The 16,199-nt window shown below is 48.6% G+C and overlaps 3 protein-coding genes across 3 annotated transcripts; 2 read left to right on the top strand and 1 right to left on the bottom strand.

Annotated features, from left to right (window-relative positions):
• The first annotated feature begins 92 nt into the window (after positions 1-92).
• Positions 93-2,771, top strand: LOC6545887 (glutamate receptor 2). The gene is made up of 5 exons (XM_001973393.2): positions 93-670; positions 745-1,084; positions 1,229-1,422; positions 1,591-1,892; positions 1,946-2,771. Exons 1-5 carry the CDS (start codon positions 209-211, stop codon positions 2,556-2,558), a joined length of 1,911 nt encoding a protein of 636 aa, XP_001973429.1. The 5' UTR covers positions 93-208; the 3' UTR covers positions 2,559-2,771.
• Positions 2,772-3,998: 1,227 nt separating this feature from the next.
• Positions 3,999-7,038, bottom strand: LOC6545800 (leucine-rich repeat-containing protein 56). Its single transcript, XM_001973392.3, has 5 exons — positions 6,915-7,038; positions 6,751-6,856; positions 6,106-6,511; positions 5,090-5,614; positions 3,999-5,019 (listed from the first exon to the last, which is right to left on the bottom strand). Exons 4-5 carry the CDS (start codon positions 5,414-5,416, stop codon positions 4,141-4,143), a joined length of 1,206 nt encoding a protein of 401 aa, XP_001973428.1. The 5' UTR covers positions 5,417-5,614; positions 6,106-6,511; positions 6,751-6,856; positions 6,915-7,038; the 3' UTR covers positions 3,999-4,140.
• A 431-nt stretch (positions 7,039-7,469) lies between these two features.
• On the top strand, positions 7,470-12,886 carry LOC6545799. Its single transcript, XM_001973391.3, has 5 exons — positions 7,470-8,895; positions 9,455-9,908; positions 10,082-10,480; positions 11,581-11,758; positions 11,822-12,886. The coding sequence occupies exons 1-5, from the start codon at positions 7,956-7,958 to the stop codon at positions 11,975-11,977; spliced, it is 2,127 nt and encodes a 708-aa protein (XP_001973427.1). The 5' UTR covers positions 7,470-7,955; the 3' UTR covers positions 11,978-12,886.
• The last annotated feature ends 3,313 nt before the right edge of the window (positions 12,887-16,199 follow it).

Here is a 16,199-nt window from a genome sequence, read left to right as displayed (position 1 = left end):
GCCAAGCATACAGGGACCATATTTACAAAGCAATCCGAGTGGCCGAGGCGGCACAAATGTAATTCAAAGTTACCACTTTCCGTTTCAGTGAGACACGCGGCGTTGTGGGGAGCGCAACAGCGGAATGCTGTCCAGGAAGCGCAAAAAGCCGAATTATTAGTGTAGCAAATCCTATCGCGCATACGAAGTACAGTAGCCATTCGATTCGATGGCCACTGGCATCGAGCTGCTTGTGGCCGCCGCCCTCTGCGCCGCCTGTCCGCCGCTGAACGAGCAACTGCCGACGAACCTGCTCCAGCTGGGCCAGAACGATAGCCTGTACCCGGCCACCGAAGGGCCCATCGATGTGGAGGCCACGGATGCCGAACCCGTTGCGCATCCCCCCGAGGATTCGCTGGCGAACATTATTAGCAAGAATCCGAAGCTGCGCGCGATGCACGATTGGATTGGGGGCAAGCACCTGCGCATCGCCACCCTGGAGGACTTTCCGCTCAGCTACACCCAGCTCCTGGAGAACGGCACCCGCATCGGCCTTGGGGTCTCCTTTCAGATCATTAACTTCCTCAAGAAGAAGTTCAACTTCACCTACGAGGTGGTCGTGCCCCAGGACAACATCATCGGCTCGCCAAGTGACTATGATCGCAGCCTCATTGAGATGGTGAACAGCAGTGTGAGTGTCAGGCGGAGATTGGACTGGGAACTCTATAGTTTATGTCCCTGACATTCCCATTTCGATCCCCACAGACGGTGGACCTGGCGGCGGCCTTCATACCCTCGCTCGCTGACCAGCGCAGCTCCGTCTTCTACTCCACCACGTCGCTGGACGAGGGCGAGTGGATAATGGTGATGCAGCGGCCGCGGGAATCGGCCAGTGGCTCCGGACTGCTTGCGCCCTTCGAGTTCTGGGTGTGGATCCTGATCCTCGTCTCCCTGCTGGCCGTCGGGCCGATCATCTACATGCTGATCATCCTGCGCAACCGGCTGACCGGCGACGGCCAGCAGACGCCCTACTCCCTGGGCCACTGCGCCTGGTTCGTCTACGGGGCGCTGATGAAGCAGGGCAGCACCCTGTCGCCCATCGCAGGTGGGTCGCAATTAGGTTAAAGTGCAATCGAGCGGTTAAGATAGCCATCGGCGGGCGCTAATGGCCCACTGATTGCATGCCAAGCGGACCGGGCAGTTTGTCATTCAGTTTGTCGTTTCATTAAGCTCATTGGAACCATTGCAGACTCGACGCGGCTGCTCTTTGCCACCTGGTGGATTTTCATCACGATACTGACGTCCTTCTACACGGCCAACCTGACCGCCTTCCTGACCCTCTCCAAGTTCACGCTGCCGTACAACACGGTCAACGATATCCTCACCAAGAACAAGCACTTTGTGTCCATGCGGGGCGGTGGAGTGGAGTACGCCATTCGAACGGTGAGCGGGATCCCCAGGGATGCCTAGAAGTTGAAAGACCTAGGAGGACCCTGAAAGTATTGATTACACAATTTTAAACCTAGAATTCATATACCCAACTTTCCTAGCTTTTTCTATTTGACTATGCGTGCATAAATTGAAATACTTATCCGCTCCTTGCCACTTCAGACCAATGAATCCCTGTCCATGCTGAACCGAATGATCCAGAACAATTACGCCGTGTTCTCGGACGAGACCAACGACACCTACAACCTGCAGAACTACGTGGAAAAGAATGGCTACGTGTTTGTGAGGGATCGGCCTGCGATTCAAGTAATGCTGTACAGAGACTACTTGTACCGCAAAACAGTCAGCTTCAGTGACGAGAAGGTCCACTGTCCGTTTGCCATGGCCAAGGAGCCGTTCCTGAAGAAGATAAGGACCTTCGCCTATCCAATCGGCTCGAACTTGAGCCTGTTGTTTGACCCGGAGTGGGTGAGCTGACGCCTTGGCCACACGGATAATTCGATTTCGCACTTTGCAGGCTGCTCAAACTTGTGGAGTCGGGAATCGTGAAGCACCTATCAAGCTCGGAACTGCCCAGTGCCGAGATCTGTCCACAGGACCTCGGCGGAACGGAGCGGCAGCTGAGGAACGGCGACCTGATGATGACCTACTACATTATGCTGGCCGGCTTCGCGACCGCACTGGTCGTCTTCACCACGGAACTGCTGTTCCGCTATGTGAATAGTCGCCAGGAGGCGAATAAGTGGGCGCGCCATGGAGTCGGACGGACGCCCAATGGCCAGTCGGTGGCGCCATCCCGCTGGCTCCGTGGCTGGCGGCGATTGAACAGCGGACACGGGCAGCTCCTGGGCGCCTCCACCCACGGCCAAAATGTCACTCCTCCGCCACCCTACCAGAGCATCTTCAACGGCGGAAGTCACGGGGATCCCCTGAATCGATGGCGCCGTCCCCTCGCACACGGAAATGCGATTGGCAATGGTGTCCTGCTGGGAGGCGATTCCGAGGGCGGTGTGCGGCGCCTGATCAACGGACGCGACTACATGGTGTTCCGCAATCCAAATGGTCAGAGCCAACTGGTCCCGGTCAGATCGCCCTCGGCGGCTCTCTTTCAGTACAGCTACACCGAGTAGATATTACACAAGGACAGTGATGGGAAGCTATCGGAATTTATAGGGACGATTTGGATAGTTTCAGAGTTTTCGATACTCTGTTTCGACGTGAGATTGTACTCGTATATGTAATCTCACTCCTTATATTATGTGCAACTACACCTGTGACCACAGCACTCGAGACGTAGACATCCAAAGGGAAAGCGTTTAAATAAAGTGCACTTATAAACTACATTTCATTACTTTCAATTGGGTCGCTTAAATAGCTGCTTATGGGGAATACTCAAATCCATTCACACAAAGAGCAACGCTAATAATAAGTTTCATCTCGAACAACGTACATTTTTACAGAATTGCCTGTGAATTTATCGTTACGTGTTTATATAATTATAATTTCCAGTCATTTCAATTGCGATGATATTATGGCTTTCACGTGCTAAAATAATTAAACTTTATAATTACGTGCTTAAGAAATTTTGTATGGGCCCCTAACTAAGTTTTAACAATATTCTTTGGAGTTCCTCAATGCTAACAAAGCCCAAATGTTTCTAGGGACTTGTTACCATTTTGCAGAATTAAAGTGTAAGTGCCTCAGAAGGATCGAAGGATCTTACCACTGGTACTTATTGGCTGAATTGACAGGGTACGTCAGTGCGGTAAAAATGACATCGTGATTTCGCAGAGCATCCCTAGTCTTTCTCAAACTTTTGCTCAACGACCACAACTGATATTCTGATTCTGTGTCTTGGATTGAAAGGCCGCCAAGGACTTCTACTTAAGGTCTCATCTCCCTAGTGGTTGGTTCCAGTTCAACAAGATGATGCTGTAGGTCATAAAGATACTCAAGATACTCTTAGAGTAAAGGGCATACTTATTAACTATATACTAATGCCCACAAACCACAAGAATTTGATGATTTTTATCTGTTTTATTATATGTCTTCCAAATTTCTATTGTGGGCATGGATCACCAAACGTCTATGGGTCTGGAATCTGCATGCTTAATCTCAACTTTCCAGCTTTTACAGTTGCTGAGATCTCGACGTTCATACGGACGGACAGGCGGACGGACAGACGGACATGGCCAGATAGACTCGGCTATTGATGCTGATCAAGAATATATATACTTTATATAATCAGAATCGCTTCCGTCTACCTGTTACATTCTGTTCAACGAATCTAGTATGCCCTTTTACTCTACCAGTAATGGGTATAACAAATTGAGGCGAGCAACTGAGAGATCTAGCCATCTAAGCGGAAGAATACAGAATGGCGCAGCAAAACGATCAATTTCATAACTCCACTTCCTTTATAACTGCTCCATATAGTAAACTATTTATAAATGTTAAAACTGCAGTGCTACTATATCATCTCAGGTTCATTTACCAATTTTTTATGCCGATCAAGTAGAAGATTTAACTTAAGACCAACTAACTTTTGAAATGGACAAATAATTTGGCCTTGAAGTAATGGTGCGTATTTATTTTACAAGCATTTAAACTTGTTAAAGGTCTTTTTTTATTCTTGTATAACCAGTTTTAACAGTCAGGATTTTAAATCCCAATGCAGATCGTTTGTATCGTTATCTTTTTTTGCAGTGTGGTCTAGTCCAGCGTGGAATGTGGGCTGAAGGCATAGGTAGATGATTGCACGTCGAGGCTGCTGTTGGAGGAGCAGGAGCTCATGGATGGCGCCCGGGTGGATCGGGCCGAGGAGGCGGAGGACGATCCGCTGGAGGAGGAGGAGGAACTGACCCAGGCGTGACCACTGCGCCTCCGCCGCTGGCGCACCAGGCCCAAAACCGATCCGGCCACTGGAGTGGACGCGGAGCTAGCCGACACCTGACGCCGGATGGCTGCATTCAGGGAGATATGCACGGGTTCCGGAGCAGGCGCCGTGTTCGGCCGTTGGACAGTCGTCTCCGAGCCAGACTCCATATCACTTGAGGCCGGGGATGCAGCCTCTGCCGTCGCCACTGGAGCTGGCTCAGCGTTGAACACCCGTCCATCCAACAGTTGCAGCGTGGGCACACTGCGCGCCAGGAGCGAGCGGTACAGCGGCAAACGGCACACGGGATTGCCCTGCAACTCCACCTCCTGCAGATTCGGGCACATGCCGAGGAAGGAGAGCAGGCCCAGCTCACTGATTCGGTTGTTCCGTGCCTTCAGAACACGGAGATGGATGAGTTCGGCCAGAGGATCCACCCGTTGGATCATGTTTCCGTCGGCGATGAGCACCCGGATGGCAGGCAGTCCACTGGTGCCGTCGAAGCTGTTCAGGCCGCAGTTGCTGATGTCCAGCTGGGTGAGCTGGAGCAGTCCGTAGCCCAGGTCGCGCAGGGAGCTCAGCACACTGCCACTCAGGTCGAGGGCCTGGAGGCGCGGCAGGAAGAGCGACAGGCGGGACAGGCTGACTGTGTAAGAGATCACGCGTAGACGCACTGACTCCACCGCCTCCAGGTCCGTGCGTTGCGTCACTCGCCGCTAATCGAACATGACGGGAAGACCACTTCATTACTTTAAATTCTCATGGTAGACATGCAAGGTGACCCACCAGTAGCTCGTCCAGTGTCGGTTCCGGGCCCTGTTGCGGCAGCACCACGGGCAGCAGATGGACGAAGGCCGGAAGGTGCTGTTCCTCCTCGGCGATGGGCAGATCCCGGTCGAAGGAGTTGCGGCGGGCCAGTTGGCGCCGGTCGAGCTGCATCCGCTGCTGCTGCTGGGCGGGATTCTGCTGATTGGGCCGCAAATCCGGCGGATGCATCCGGACCTGGGCCAAGGCGGCCGGACCCGGCGGAGCCAGAAGGATGGGCAGCTCCGCCTGGAGCGAGTGCTCCGGAGAGGACTCCAGGTAGTCCGTAGGTGCCTCCAGCAGCGGCATTATAAATATTACTCAGAGCAGTATCTTCTTTCTGTAACCCGCTGTATTTTGACTGGCTTTATTGACCTAACAACGCAAGCGTATCCACTGGCAACGCTTTTCGTGGTGTTGGGTCTGCCCATAACATGTCAAGCAATTTCCCTTACTCGTTAGTTATCTAGTTCATATTGTTAACTTGTGGTCAACAAGTTAATGGTCCTAAAAGTAATGGACAATTGAAAGTACATAGTAATAATTCTAGGCCCCATTTCGCACGAAGACAAACAGCTTTAATCGTACAAGTCTAAATAATCCTTTTTTAAAGTGTGTGTACTGTGTGAATAAACTTTCATTTGGCAAGCTATTCCACTTTAAATGTAGCGAAAGGACTCCGTTCTATATCGATCTGCCTTTTTGCAGCGCTTCGTGGCTCGCCTTCATTCCACCACAAATGCGTTGTCCTTTTGGCAATACGCCCACTGACGTCAGTGTGACGTCATGGCCGTGACGTTCGCACTCAAACTGTCTGCCACCGACTTCCTATCCCTTTCCCTCTACCTTTCTCTCTCCCTCCCAGCATTTCTGTCTGGCTTGGGAGAGCGGTGAGTTTTCGGATATCTCAGTCTGGAGGCGGTTGCACAGGATAATATATTTAGACATTTATTTATAAAACAAACTTATTTGTTAAACAAACCAAATAGAATGAATACCTTCATTTGAAGAATGCGACAAAAATATCGATTTTCAATAAATTGAGTTTCTGCATTCTTTTATTTATGCTGCACACTTCTTTATATAGATATATATCCCGGATCCGCCCGCATCGCAGACTTTACCATTTCAAGGGCCATTAGCTAACGCCATCGCCAGAAGGCATCCTGCCTGTTCCGCTCTCTCTCTCTGTCTCTATCTCCATCTCTCTCTGTCCCGCTCTCTCAGCTTTACTATAATCCAATTTTCCTGACGCCCGTCAAGCTTTTGCCGGCTTTTGTGAATTTCCCACTGGGAGGAGGGACGGTGTTGGCTCCTAGGGGAGGCAGTGTTGTTGTTTTGGTTTTTGGGGAGCTTTTTCCATTGACGTCATCAGAGGCGAAAGCTGCGCAGTGAGCTGACATCCTACCACGCATTTATCGATTGCACAGGGAAGAAAGTGCGACAGAGAAGAACAGAACGAGAGCAATAGAGAGGGAGAGAGTGATGAAGATGGCGGAATGGGAAGAGACGCGTGGGCGAATTCGGTTTTTGCAAAATATGACGTAGCAGAAGGGCGGAAAGGGAGGCAAGAGTCAAATTCCAAAGTATCTCAAAAATGTATTAAATTCTAATTATTTCCATGCATGGCTTTAAAATCCCACCCGATAATCGCTGAAGTTTTTCCCAGTGAAGCACAGCAGCATTTTAAGTGTGAGTTCAGGTGCGCCAATAAAATCCCATCATCCGCTCGCACATTTTTATAGATGCCTAAAAATAGAATTTGTCAATAATACCAACAAGCAAACACACACTATTACACAAACACCTGCAATGTGTGGGTGCACAGACACGCACTGTTGACGTCATTGTCCTTAAAGCTCCAGCGCTTTCTCTCGCACGGTTACTACGCTACTACTACATTGAAACGTGCTCGCTCCCAATGTCTTTCCAAAAATACCGTTCGCCTCTCATTGACGTCGACGTCGGCGTGGGCGTCGCTGTTGCGGCTAACAGTGCGCCAGGCCTAACATAGGTTTGAGTCCGCGCTTAGGCATTTGACACTGGCGGTCAAACGTCGAAAATACAAGACCAAGATATACTTTTAATTTCCAATGAAGATGGAAGATCGTAGTATCGATTCTGTTAAGCGCTACTAGGGTCGAAACAATTTGAGTTGTATAATAAATAAAAGTGTTGTGCTTAGCCTTTCCTGCTTTATCATGAGCTCAAACCGTGGTGGAATCTGTCCGGATTCAAGTCGAATAACTAACAGTACTTTGCCACTGTTAACAGAGGCAGAGAAGTCGACGCCAACGGTAATGTGGGCTTTGAAGGTGGGAGAGCAGCGTCTATTTAAGCCTCTCGCAAAGACCAATTCTTTGTTATTGCAGAACAGATTCTCGAACGCGTTGCTTTGGTTTCGGTTCCGCTCGCCTCGTGAATATTTTTTATGAATATAAGAAGAAAGCATGGATAACGCCGTAATTGAGTAAGAGTCGAACGCAGTACCTTAACAAGTAGAGTGATCCCTCAAGTGATCAACTTATTCGGTCGCCAATGAAATCCGTGCGTGCAGAGTGCGCTGAAGTGGAGCCTTGAGGAAATGCCACCAGCTCGCAGCTGAGCTGCATTCGCTGTTTGTCGTTGTGGTCGTGTCCTCTCGCGAGTGTGTGTGTGTGTGAGTGTGTGGGTGTGCACTGTGTTATTTGGGTCAAAAGCTGCAGCAGCACCAAGTTCCCACTCCCACTCCCACTCCCATTCCCGTTTCCGTGCCCGTTCCCAGTGGGTGTCCACCTGTTATGCAGCTGGCCTAGTGGCTCGACTCGGCTCGGATCGGATCTAGCATCCCACAAGCCCAGAAGCCCACATGGAGGCGAAAGTGCACCGCCAGCATCAGCGGCACCGCCGCACGGAGGCGCGACAGCGGCGCCTGGAACGGGAGGCGGTGGCTACGGGAGCGGCAGCTCCACCGCCCACCACGCCCGAGCGGGCAGAGGCCTTGGACTGCGCCACAGCCCTAAACGAGGGCGTGGCATCGGCGGATGCGGGCGGCAGCGGCGGCACACCAAGCAGTGCGGGGCGCATCAGTGCCCAGAGCTCGGCGGACAGCATCGAGCTGGTGGGTTCGCCCAGCCAGACGTCGCAGCAGACGGTGGTGCTGGTCAATGGCCACGCCCCGCCGGGCCAGGAGGAGGGGGAGGAGGAGTCCCCACTGGGCGCTGGCCTTAGCCGTGAGTCCCCACCGCCGCCCAAGCAGAGCGATGGCAGTCGCAACTCCTCCGGGGATGCGATGAGTCTGCGGGAGACCCTGCAGCAACTGCCGGCCACCCATCACCATCGGTCCAGGCGTACTCACTCTCCTGCCGATCCGGATGCGTCCTTCCATCGAGGAATACTTGGCTACATGGACCGGGAGCTCAAGCAGAGCTCTCCCACGCCCTCCGCCCCCGCCGGCAGCGGAAACGGAAACGGCACCAGCACGGGCGCCTCGCGGAAGCAACAGTCGCTGTCCGACCCTCAGGCCAGTCCCGCCCAGCGCTCCCTGCGCTCCAGGAGCAGCTTCGACAAGAGCCCGCGGCGCAAGAGGAGCAAGTCCGAGTCCCGGCGGAGACGCGAACGGAAGCTCATAGCTGCCGGCGAAATGGAGGTCCGCCAGGCCAACGAAACCCTCATGCGGTACCTCAAGCAGTGCTCCGACATGCACGACGCCTCGCTCTCCGGCGAGCTCGAGATCGACCAGAGCCTCGAGGAGAGACGCGTCCACCGGAAGACCAAGTCGCAGAGGGACAAGAGGGGCCAGCTGATCTGTGAGTACACATCTCTTGCTAAAAATAAGCATTAAATATATTATAAAATTGGGATGAATGAAAAATACTAAGTGCAAGTAATTGGATTAGCCTAACTTGGCTCATATTGAAGTGGTGTATTTAAAGGAGGACAAAGTTCTGAAATACCTGAAGTGCATTAGTTTAAATTGTATTATGCTTCGATTTATTGAAAGCAGTTTGGCATTTTGTGATTATTACCCTAATCCGACGATAAGTTCGGCGCACCGATTCCACTGATATTTCTTGGGCAGTGCCCGCGTCACCCACTTCCGGATCCCAGTGCCCATTCAGTAAAACCATCTGGAGCAAAAGCTCCACCCAGCCATCCACTTGCTCATCCACCCACCACTTCTCTCGATTCTGCGCACTGCTCGGTTGAGCCATTGCCATTACCAAGCGGCATTGGACGAGCTGGCTTGATTACTCCCAACTAAGCCAAGGAAAACCTATTAACTCGATCAAGAAACGTGTTTTTGTGTATAATTAGTTGGAGAAGGAAATGCTGGGAGGTTTAATGGAATCCCTCTTTCTCCCACAGCCAAACTGTACTCGGCAGGCGGGATATCCTCGATTCTGAAGGAGCTGGCCGACGACATTGCTCCGGCCGAGGGCGAGGAGATCTACAACCCATTCACGCCGGTCGTCTCGCCCACGGACGATGCGCCCGCGCACATCGACAAGATGTTCCTGCAGACGTCATCCGGATATCGACCGGTGGAGCACAGCTACTACAAGCGCTCCTTCCTGGGGGCTGCTGTTCGCGGATCCGCCGGCATCTCGGCATCCGGTGGCGGAGCTGGCTGTGGTGGTGGTTCAGGAGGTCGCCTCGATGGCATTTCCGCCGCGGAGCTGGGAGGCGCCGGTCGCCTCTTCCGCTCCAGCGCCAGCCACGCCCACGGCGGCGCCGCAATGGGCAGGAGCGGCGGAATCTTAGGAAGTGGGCGTGGCAGCTACGGCGATACCCGCTGTCTGCTGGACGCTGACTATAATAGGTGAGTGAAAACATAGGGTTATGATGGACCTATAGGGTTCCTCCTTTCTGTCGCTCGAATATTTTTGCAGTGAATTTGTTTTAAATTAATTGAGCATGGCTATAATTTAGTAGAGATGCCCATTTCAGTGATGTCGCGCTAACTTATTTAATTTATTTTACTTGGTCCGCTAGCAACGGGATTACCAGCAACATACAACTAGCCTGCGTAGTCCAACGAATCTGGCTGCTCATCTCGAACATATGCCACGGCTTGCTAGCCGGTCTAGCTCTGGCCCACCTACTCTTCGTGCTGAGCAGCCACCCCATGGACTGGGCCAAGGTCATCAACGGCATGAGTCTTGCGGGCGAGACGGTGTCACCAACGGCCCAGCCCACAGCCGCATCGACACCATCGGCGATGGAGCTCGACTCCGACGACCGGGGAACGGAGTCGGGTGCATCCCCGTCCCCATCCTCAGCCGCCGCGGCATCCGGACTAGCCCTGATAAGTGATTACGCCGGATTTGCGGAGATCTACTTGAACACCTTCTACTGCTTGGCCATAATCTGCCTAGTCTCCGTTTTTGATCGGTGAGTTTGGGACTAGAGGATTTCCTAGGACTCGACTATAAGTATAAGTTAAGGACTTGGTGCTGGGGCGCACTACTCACTTAGTCCATTCTAATTGCGTCCTTTGAGCTTTCGATGTCCTTTGGCTTGATTAAAAGCCCATTTGGCCGCCACGCAACCTTCGCCAACAAGCGGCTAAAAATAGGAGACCCAGGAGGGAGTTCCTTTCCCAGCGATGGAGTTCCGCCACTGGAACTCATTGACCTCAGTTGGCGAGGACTCGCTGCGAGTTTCATTGAGCTGGAAGCCAGCTGAAAGTGGGTAGTTGGGCCTCCTTTTCATTGTCTAGACGAGGATACGTTCCTCGCAGTGCGTGGAACTGATGGTGGAACGGTGTGACCTCAATTTGGGCACTTGTGCGGCTTCGTGCTCTTATAGAACTACAAATTTGCGGGGCTCGCATTGCGTGGCCGCTTTCATCAGCCACAAAATATTTTAATGCCCTTAAACTTTGCTCTTTTTGCATGCCACACTCGCTGCCCACACACAACGAGCCACCCTGGCTGCACTCTTGACCTTTAAAGGCTGCGCCAGTCGATGGCACAAGTGTGTGGGTGGTTTGAATGGCTTGGGTGGTCGGCGGGTCGGATGGCTGAGTTCTGGGTGGTGCAAAGGAACTGTCTGACGTGGTTTGCTTACTCGAATTGTGCCACTTTCGGCTGGCTGGCAGTGTGAAACTGTGTATGACATTTCGCTTCGTTATCCCAGCGCCATTTGATTTATGTGCGGTTGTCGCGGGGCTAAATGTTAAGCATCTCCCGGCAGTGGAGTCTGTGTCCTGACCTTTGGCCCTTTGACAAACGGAGTGCTGCGGATAAATGTCAGTCTGTTGGCAGTGCAAGCCGTAAGCATCTGAACTTTCAGGCAATAGCTGCCACTCTGTTCGTGAATAAGTTAGTTCAACTTGGCGCTTTCCTATAAAATATCAATAATGCAACCTCCAGCTGACATGGTAATTCAGCTAATCAGCTAATCAAATACTCTTGGAATATATTTTTAAAAAGTACTTGCGTCTTATTATTTATTGTTTATAACTGAATTATTGCACTTTCAACTTGTAGGATGGACATCTGTCGCTGGAGCTTCTCGAACGCCAGCGAACTGATCTCGTTTCGGTGGCTCATCATCACCATGATCTACGTGGCGACAATAATCCTCACTATTTGCTCCGATTCCATCGACGAGAAGCTGTACCTGTTCAACAATAACGCCAACATCACGCTGACCCAGCAGGAGATGGTAAGGGCACAAATCCGGGTGAAATCCGGCGGTTCTACATCCAATCTCCTCCCTTTCGAGCAGCTGAGCAACAGTGTGCAGAGCGTGTGGAGCAGCCTGTCGGTGACGAGGAGCATTGCCGCCATATCTGGGTGGATTATGATCGGACTGACGCCGCAGGAGGACATGCTGTACGAGCACCTGGTGGACCTCACCAAATATCAGTTGACAAATAATTGAATTTAAGGCGATCTGACAAGTTGTAAATATCGAACTCATAGCAGCTGTTGTTCAGTTACCGGCTTTTTATATGTACGCATAATCGAAACGCAATAGGACTCTTATGTATACCCGAATCTTAAGCTTTAAAGTCGTCTCTTAAGGATTCTCAATCCCCCAATGCCCTTCGCAGGCCGCTAGAAAAACCGGAGGGAAAACCGATATATGACCTTCGATACTATAAGCAAATATAGTAAGCGCAGGATAGAATACCGTTGAAGAGGGAGATTTCATGTATATGAAACACCTATATTACCAGATAGATGTATCCATGTACTTGCGCATATATACCATATGTTACCTACATAGATATACACATAGCTACACGCGTACATGCTGATATACATAACAAACGCGAGTATAGAAAAATTTACAATTCTTGAATCATTTTACTTACACATATCGTCTTAAGCTACAGAATCCTTTCTTTTCTGATCGTTGCGGCATTTTATGGCCAAGGCTTCCAAATCAGATCCTCAGTCGATTAGGACCGCCTATAGAGTATGATTCCCACAAACGTAGGTGTGTACATAGAAGTGTATTTAAATGACTTACGTTGTTCAATTCGAGTTAAAGTTACACTCTTGATTTCGAATTAGTAAAACATTTGTTAGGCCTTCTTTCCTTCTTTCTTAGAGACGTGTAAACGACAGTTTAAGCTTCTACCTGAGCTGTATATAAACCGAGTGCAATAAAATAACGAATATTAAAGTTTAATTATACACTAACCAATATACAGAGACAAATGTAATGAAATCATATGGAAACATGAGCTAACGAATCGATCGAGGCGGATGACACGGAAATCTCATTGTAAACTTGTATATAAAAAATATAAACGCAAATAAACAAGAATAATGTATAACGGCATGAGCAGACTACATACTTTTTAAAAGGTTGGGCGAAGTTTAAACCTTTTTCTCTGATCAGTTGATTGCCATGTGACATCATCATGAAAACTTAAAGCGTAAGTAATCAAACGGATGTGGGTACTCCTCTACTGAAAACTCGTTCTACATTCACGTATGTGTGTTTAAATTGAATTCGGATTCTAAAGTGATTTGTGTAGCAACTGATCATAATAAAATAAATACCCAATAGTAAAGCTACGTCAAAGGAACAAAAGTCGCCATTTCTGAGAAGGAGAGCATAGGGCTTTATATGGAATCATTCCGGCCAAAGGAATATATAGATAAACCGACTCGCAAAAACTTCAAAACACCTTGCATTTGAAAATAACTTTAACTGATAATATGAGCGAAAGTAACCTGAACCGAAAGAAAAGCAAATGGGAAAGGTAAGTAAGACAATAAAGAAACGCATATTATTAGCTTAAGTACATTATAACTTTTAGTTACTTAAATTGTATATTCGGTATGCACTTCGATTTAATATTTATTTTAATTAATATTTCTGCGGACACATATCATCTTCAATTAGAAAACGTAAAAGTATATCATAAATACATAGGATGTAATGTAAAAGTCAATGGTTGTGAAACACGCTTAACAATATTCTCCTCTAGTAGATGGCGCCCTTAAGTAAATGTAGAATGTAAAATGTTTTATCTCATTTAATGTTTATGGACATAAGCCAATTATTAATTGAATTTTGCTAAAAATGGTCTTAAAATGATACCAAATGTTTTTGTTTCCGATACAAATTCAACAATTATTTCAATATCTGCAAACACAAATGGTAACAAGTTGACTTGCTTTATGAGATAATAAAAGCAAAACTGTTGTTTGCCTGTGTTAGGAAGATTTTTTACAAATGAGGCCAATAGAAACTAGATACGAATCTTTTTTCTCCAGCCAACAGAAGCCAATAAAACTTTTAATGGGTCGCTCAATGACTTCAATGCGAAAACAAAGCTGTTAAAATGAGCGCAAGCCATTTGGACAAAGACGATTCGCAGGACGCAGGCTCCAGAAATTCAAAATTTAAATGTTTCACTTCATTTAACATTATTCTTTTCTGCGGTCCTCTCGGATTGCAAAATGCGCTCTTTGTCATGTTAATGCTTGGCGTGAAATTTCATAATTAGCTGGGCTCATTTTTTTAATGGCTTACGTTTTTAAGTTTTGATTGAACTAGACTACAATTAGTTTTTTGCTGCTATTGTAATTTGCATAAATAACTTTGAACACACAAAGCGTGCCAAGTAAAGTTTAATGTATTTTGGCAAAAGAGCGTACAATATAACAACATGCATCAATTATGTTGACTTGTTTAGCCGCTCATAAGTACCTGCTGGCGAAGATTGACATTAAAAATGTAAATCTTGTCGCTTTTAACAATATAGGATGTCCTGTAATTAGATGTGCCTGGGGTAAACGCAAGTCACCGCCAACGTTATCACAACCGCCAGTTTTACCGGAGTAAACGCATTATCATCATTAACCACTTGCTGCAATTATGGCGATAATTGAATTGCTAAATGAATATAATGACTCGACAACAACAAGCACAAGACCAGGACATAAGATGCTTTGTGGCCTCCCACATCCTTTAAAAGGCCGTGGAATTTCAAGTATATTATCGCCGTTGCAGGACGACTGTTTAATGCCCTATAGCATTGTGGGTTTGGGAAATGCCGACAACATTTTTTTGAGCTACTTCCAAACGAAAAAATAACTTTTTACTATGAGGATTTTATGACATTATAATAATATAGCAATAACCCGTTTAACTCCGCTTAGAAGTCAGCAAAATGCGCTGTTTGAGCCAGCACTCAACATTAATTCCCCCTAGCAGGCCATAGACCATAGTCTGCGACCCAGTATCCTGGCAGAGAGTTCCGAGCGAAAAGGACGAGTCCGTGTAATTAGGTTAAATACACACGTGGCTCCAAGTGGCTTTCTGCGATGTGTGGTGGCCAGCAGGAGATAAAACGCAGAAGTGAGGTGGGAAAATATAATAAAACAACCGACTGCTGGCCCAGCGAATAAAAAGGGCGAGTAATTCGCACGTTTAACCGCATGACAGCGAAAAAATTACGCAACACATGCAACACAAAATAGACAAAGATACAAATACAGGCGTCCATGGCAGTGGCTTTCCTTTCAGGGGTGCGCACCAACACCATCACTTTTTTATCAAATTTAGATATACTGTGTCTTTTTCTTATTGCTAAAAAAAGTTGGTCATCAGACACGTCCGTCAATGTGTTATTGGCCCATAGGCCACTAAATTGATTGTTGACGGGGCATTCCCAAAAGCAGTTCCTTGCCCCCCCGCAGATCCTGCAGATCTTGGCTCCGCCTCTGCCCACTCGGCGAGTTTGTGGTGTCTAAATTACAATTACATCGCAGCGAAAGCTTCGGCCAGAGCACTCGAGTCGCACAACTGGCCTTGGAAGGCTCCTCCTGCGGCTGCTCCTCCTGTGGCTGCTCCTCCTGTGGCTGCTCCTCCTCCTGGGCTGGACATATGAGCATATGGTCGAGTAATTGTCCTGTTGCTCCGGCCAGCCATCCACCTCCGAAGTGCCCACCAAGCTGGTCGAGATGAGTTGATTAATTGAAATATTCCTAGCCTACGGATGGGATGGGGCACCTAACTATGCAAGGAATAGCTCATCGAGGGCGTTTGTTGGCCCGTCGCCGAAGGTATTTAATACGGCTGATAGGATTATCATTGTAGCCATCATGGCTGCGATGGCTGATGTGCTCGAATAGCTAAATATAATACTTTTGGAAGCCTTATGCAAAATGGGACAAACTGGGAATGAAAGGCTTGAGATCTTTCTTCTCGCCTAGTTACTAATTTATGTTAACACCTAGCTAAGTTCAAACATTGTTAGATATTTCCAGCAATCCACTCATCTTTAAAGGTTAAATTAATTTTTAAAATTAACTTGTAGATGGCAATTCAAAACTGTCCTGTGCTAATGATAGTATCCTGTAAAAAGTAGCCCAGGCAGGGTATCTTTCTGTCTCTCGGACTAGACAACTGCGCCAGGACGAAACTTGTTGCCTTAACTTTTAATTAAGCCAAGAGTTTGTGTAATGTATCTCTCCGTGCGCCCCGCTCCTCCCCTGCAGAATGTGTGCGAAATTAACAAATAAGCGTATAAATTATGCCACAACACGCTGGCAACACACACACACACACTGGGCCACCAGCGGGGTTGTCTTTTGGCCAGGATCAGGGATATATGAGAACCAACTGCGGACGGGCGACA

The sequence above is a fragment of the Drosophila erecta genome, unplaced genomic scaffold (genome assembly GCF_003286155.1).
Source record: "Drosophila erecta strain 14021-0224.00,06,07 unplaced genomic scaffold, DereRS2 tig00000021-arrow-pilon, whole genome shotgun sequence".
In the NCBI taxonomy this organism is placed as follows: domain Eukaryota; kingdom Metazoa; phylum Arthropoda; class Insecta; order Diptera; family Drosophilidae; genus Drosophila; species Drosophila erecta.
Note: the sequence above shows the minus strand (reverse complement) of the source record. Positions and strands in the feature narration are given on the sequence as shown.

What these genes read in the sequence shown, in the direction of transcription:
- LOC6545887 (XM_001973393.2), top strand. Translation starts at nt 209, where the DNA reads ATGGCCACTGGCATCGAGCTGCTTGTGGCCGCCGCCCTCTGCGCCGCC. An exon ending in CACCCTGTCGCCCATCGCAG is followed by an intron (nt 1,085 to 1,228) that starts GTGGGTCGCAAT and finishes GAACCATTGCAG; the next exon opens with ACTCGACGCGGCTGCTCTTT. An exon ending in TGGAGTACGCCATTCGAACG is followed by an intron (nt 1,423 to 1,590) that starts GTGAGCGGGATC and finishes TTGCCACTTCAG; the next exon opens with ACCAATGAATCCCTGTCCAT.
- LOC6545800 (XM_001973392.3), bottom strand. Translation starts at nt 5,416, where the DNA reads ATGCCGCTGCTGGAGGCACCTACGGACTACCTGGAGTCCTCTCCGGAG. An exon ending in CGACACTGGACGAGCTACTG is followed by an intron (nt 5,020 to 5,089) that starts GTGGGTCACCTT and finishes ATGTTCGATTAG; the next exon opens with CGGCGAGTGACGCAACGCAC.
- LOC6545799 (XM_001973391.3), top strand. Translation starts at nt 7,956, where the DNA reads ATGGAGGCGAAAGTGCACCGCCAGCATCAGCGGCACCGCCGCACGGAG. An exon ending in CAAGAGGGGCCAGCTGATCT is followed by an intron (nt 8,896 to 9,454) that starts GTGAGTACACAT and finishes TTTCTCCCACAG; the next exon opens with CCAAACTGTACTCGGCAGGC. An exon ending in CTGGACGCTGACTATAATAG is followed by an intron (nt 9,909 to 10,081) that starts GTGAGTGAAAAC and finishes TTGGTCCGCTAG; the next exon opens with CAACGGGATTACCAGCAACA.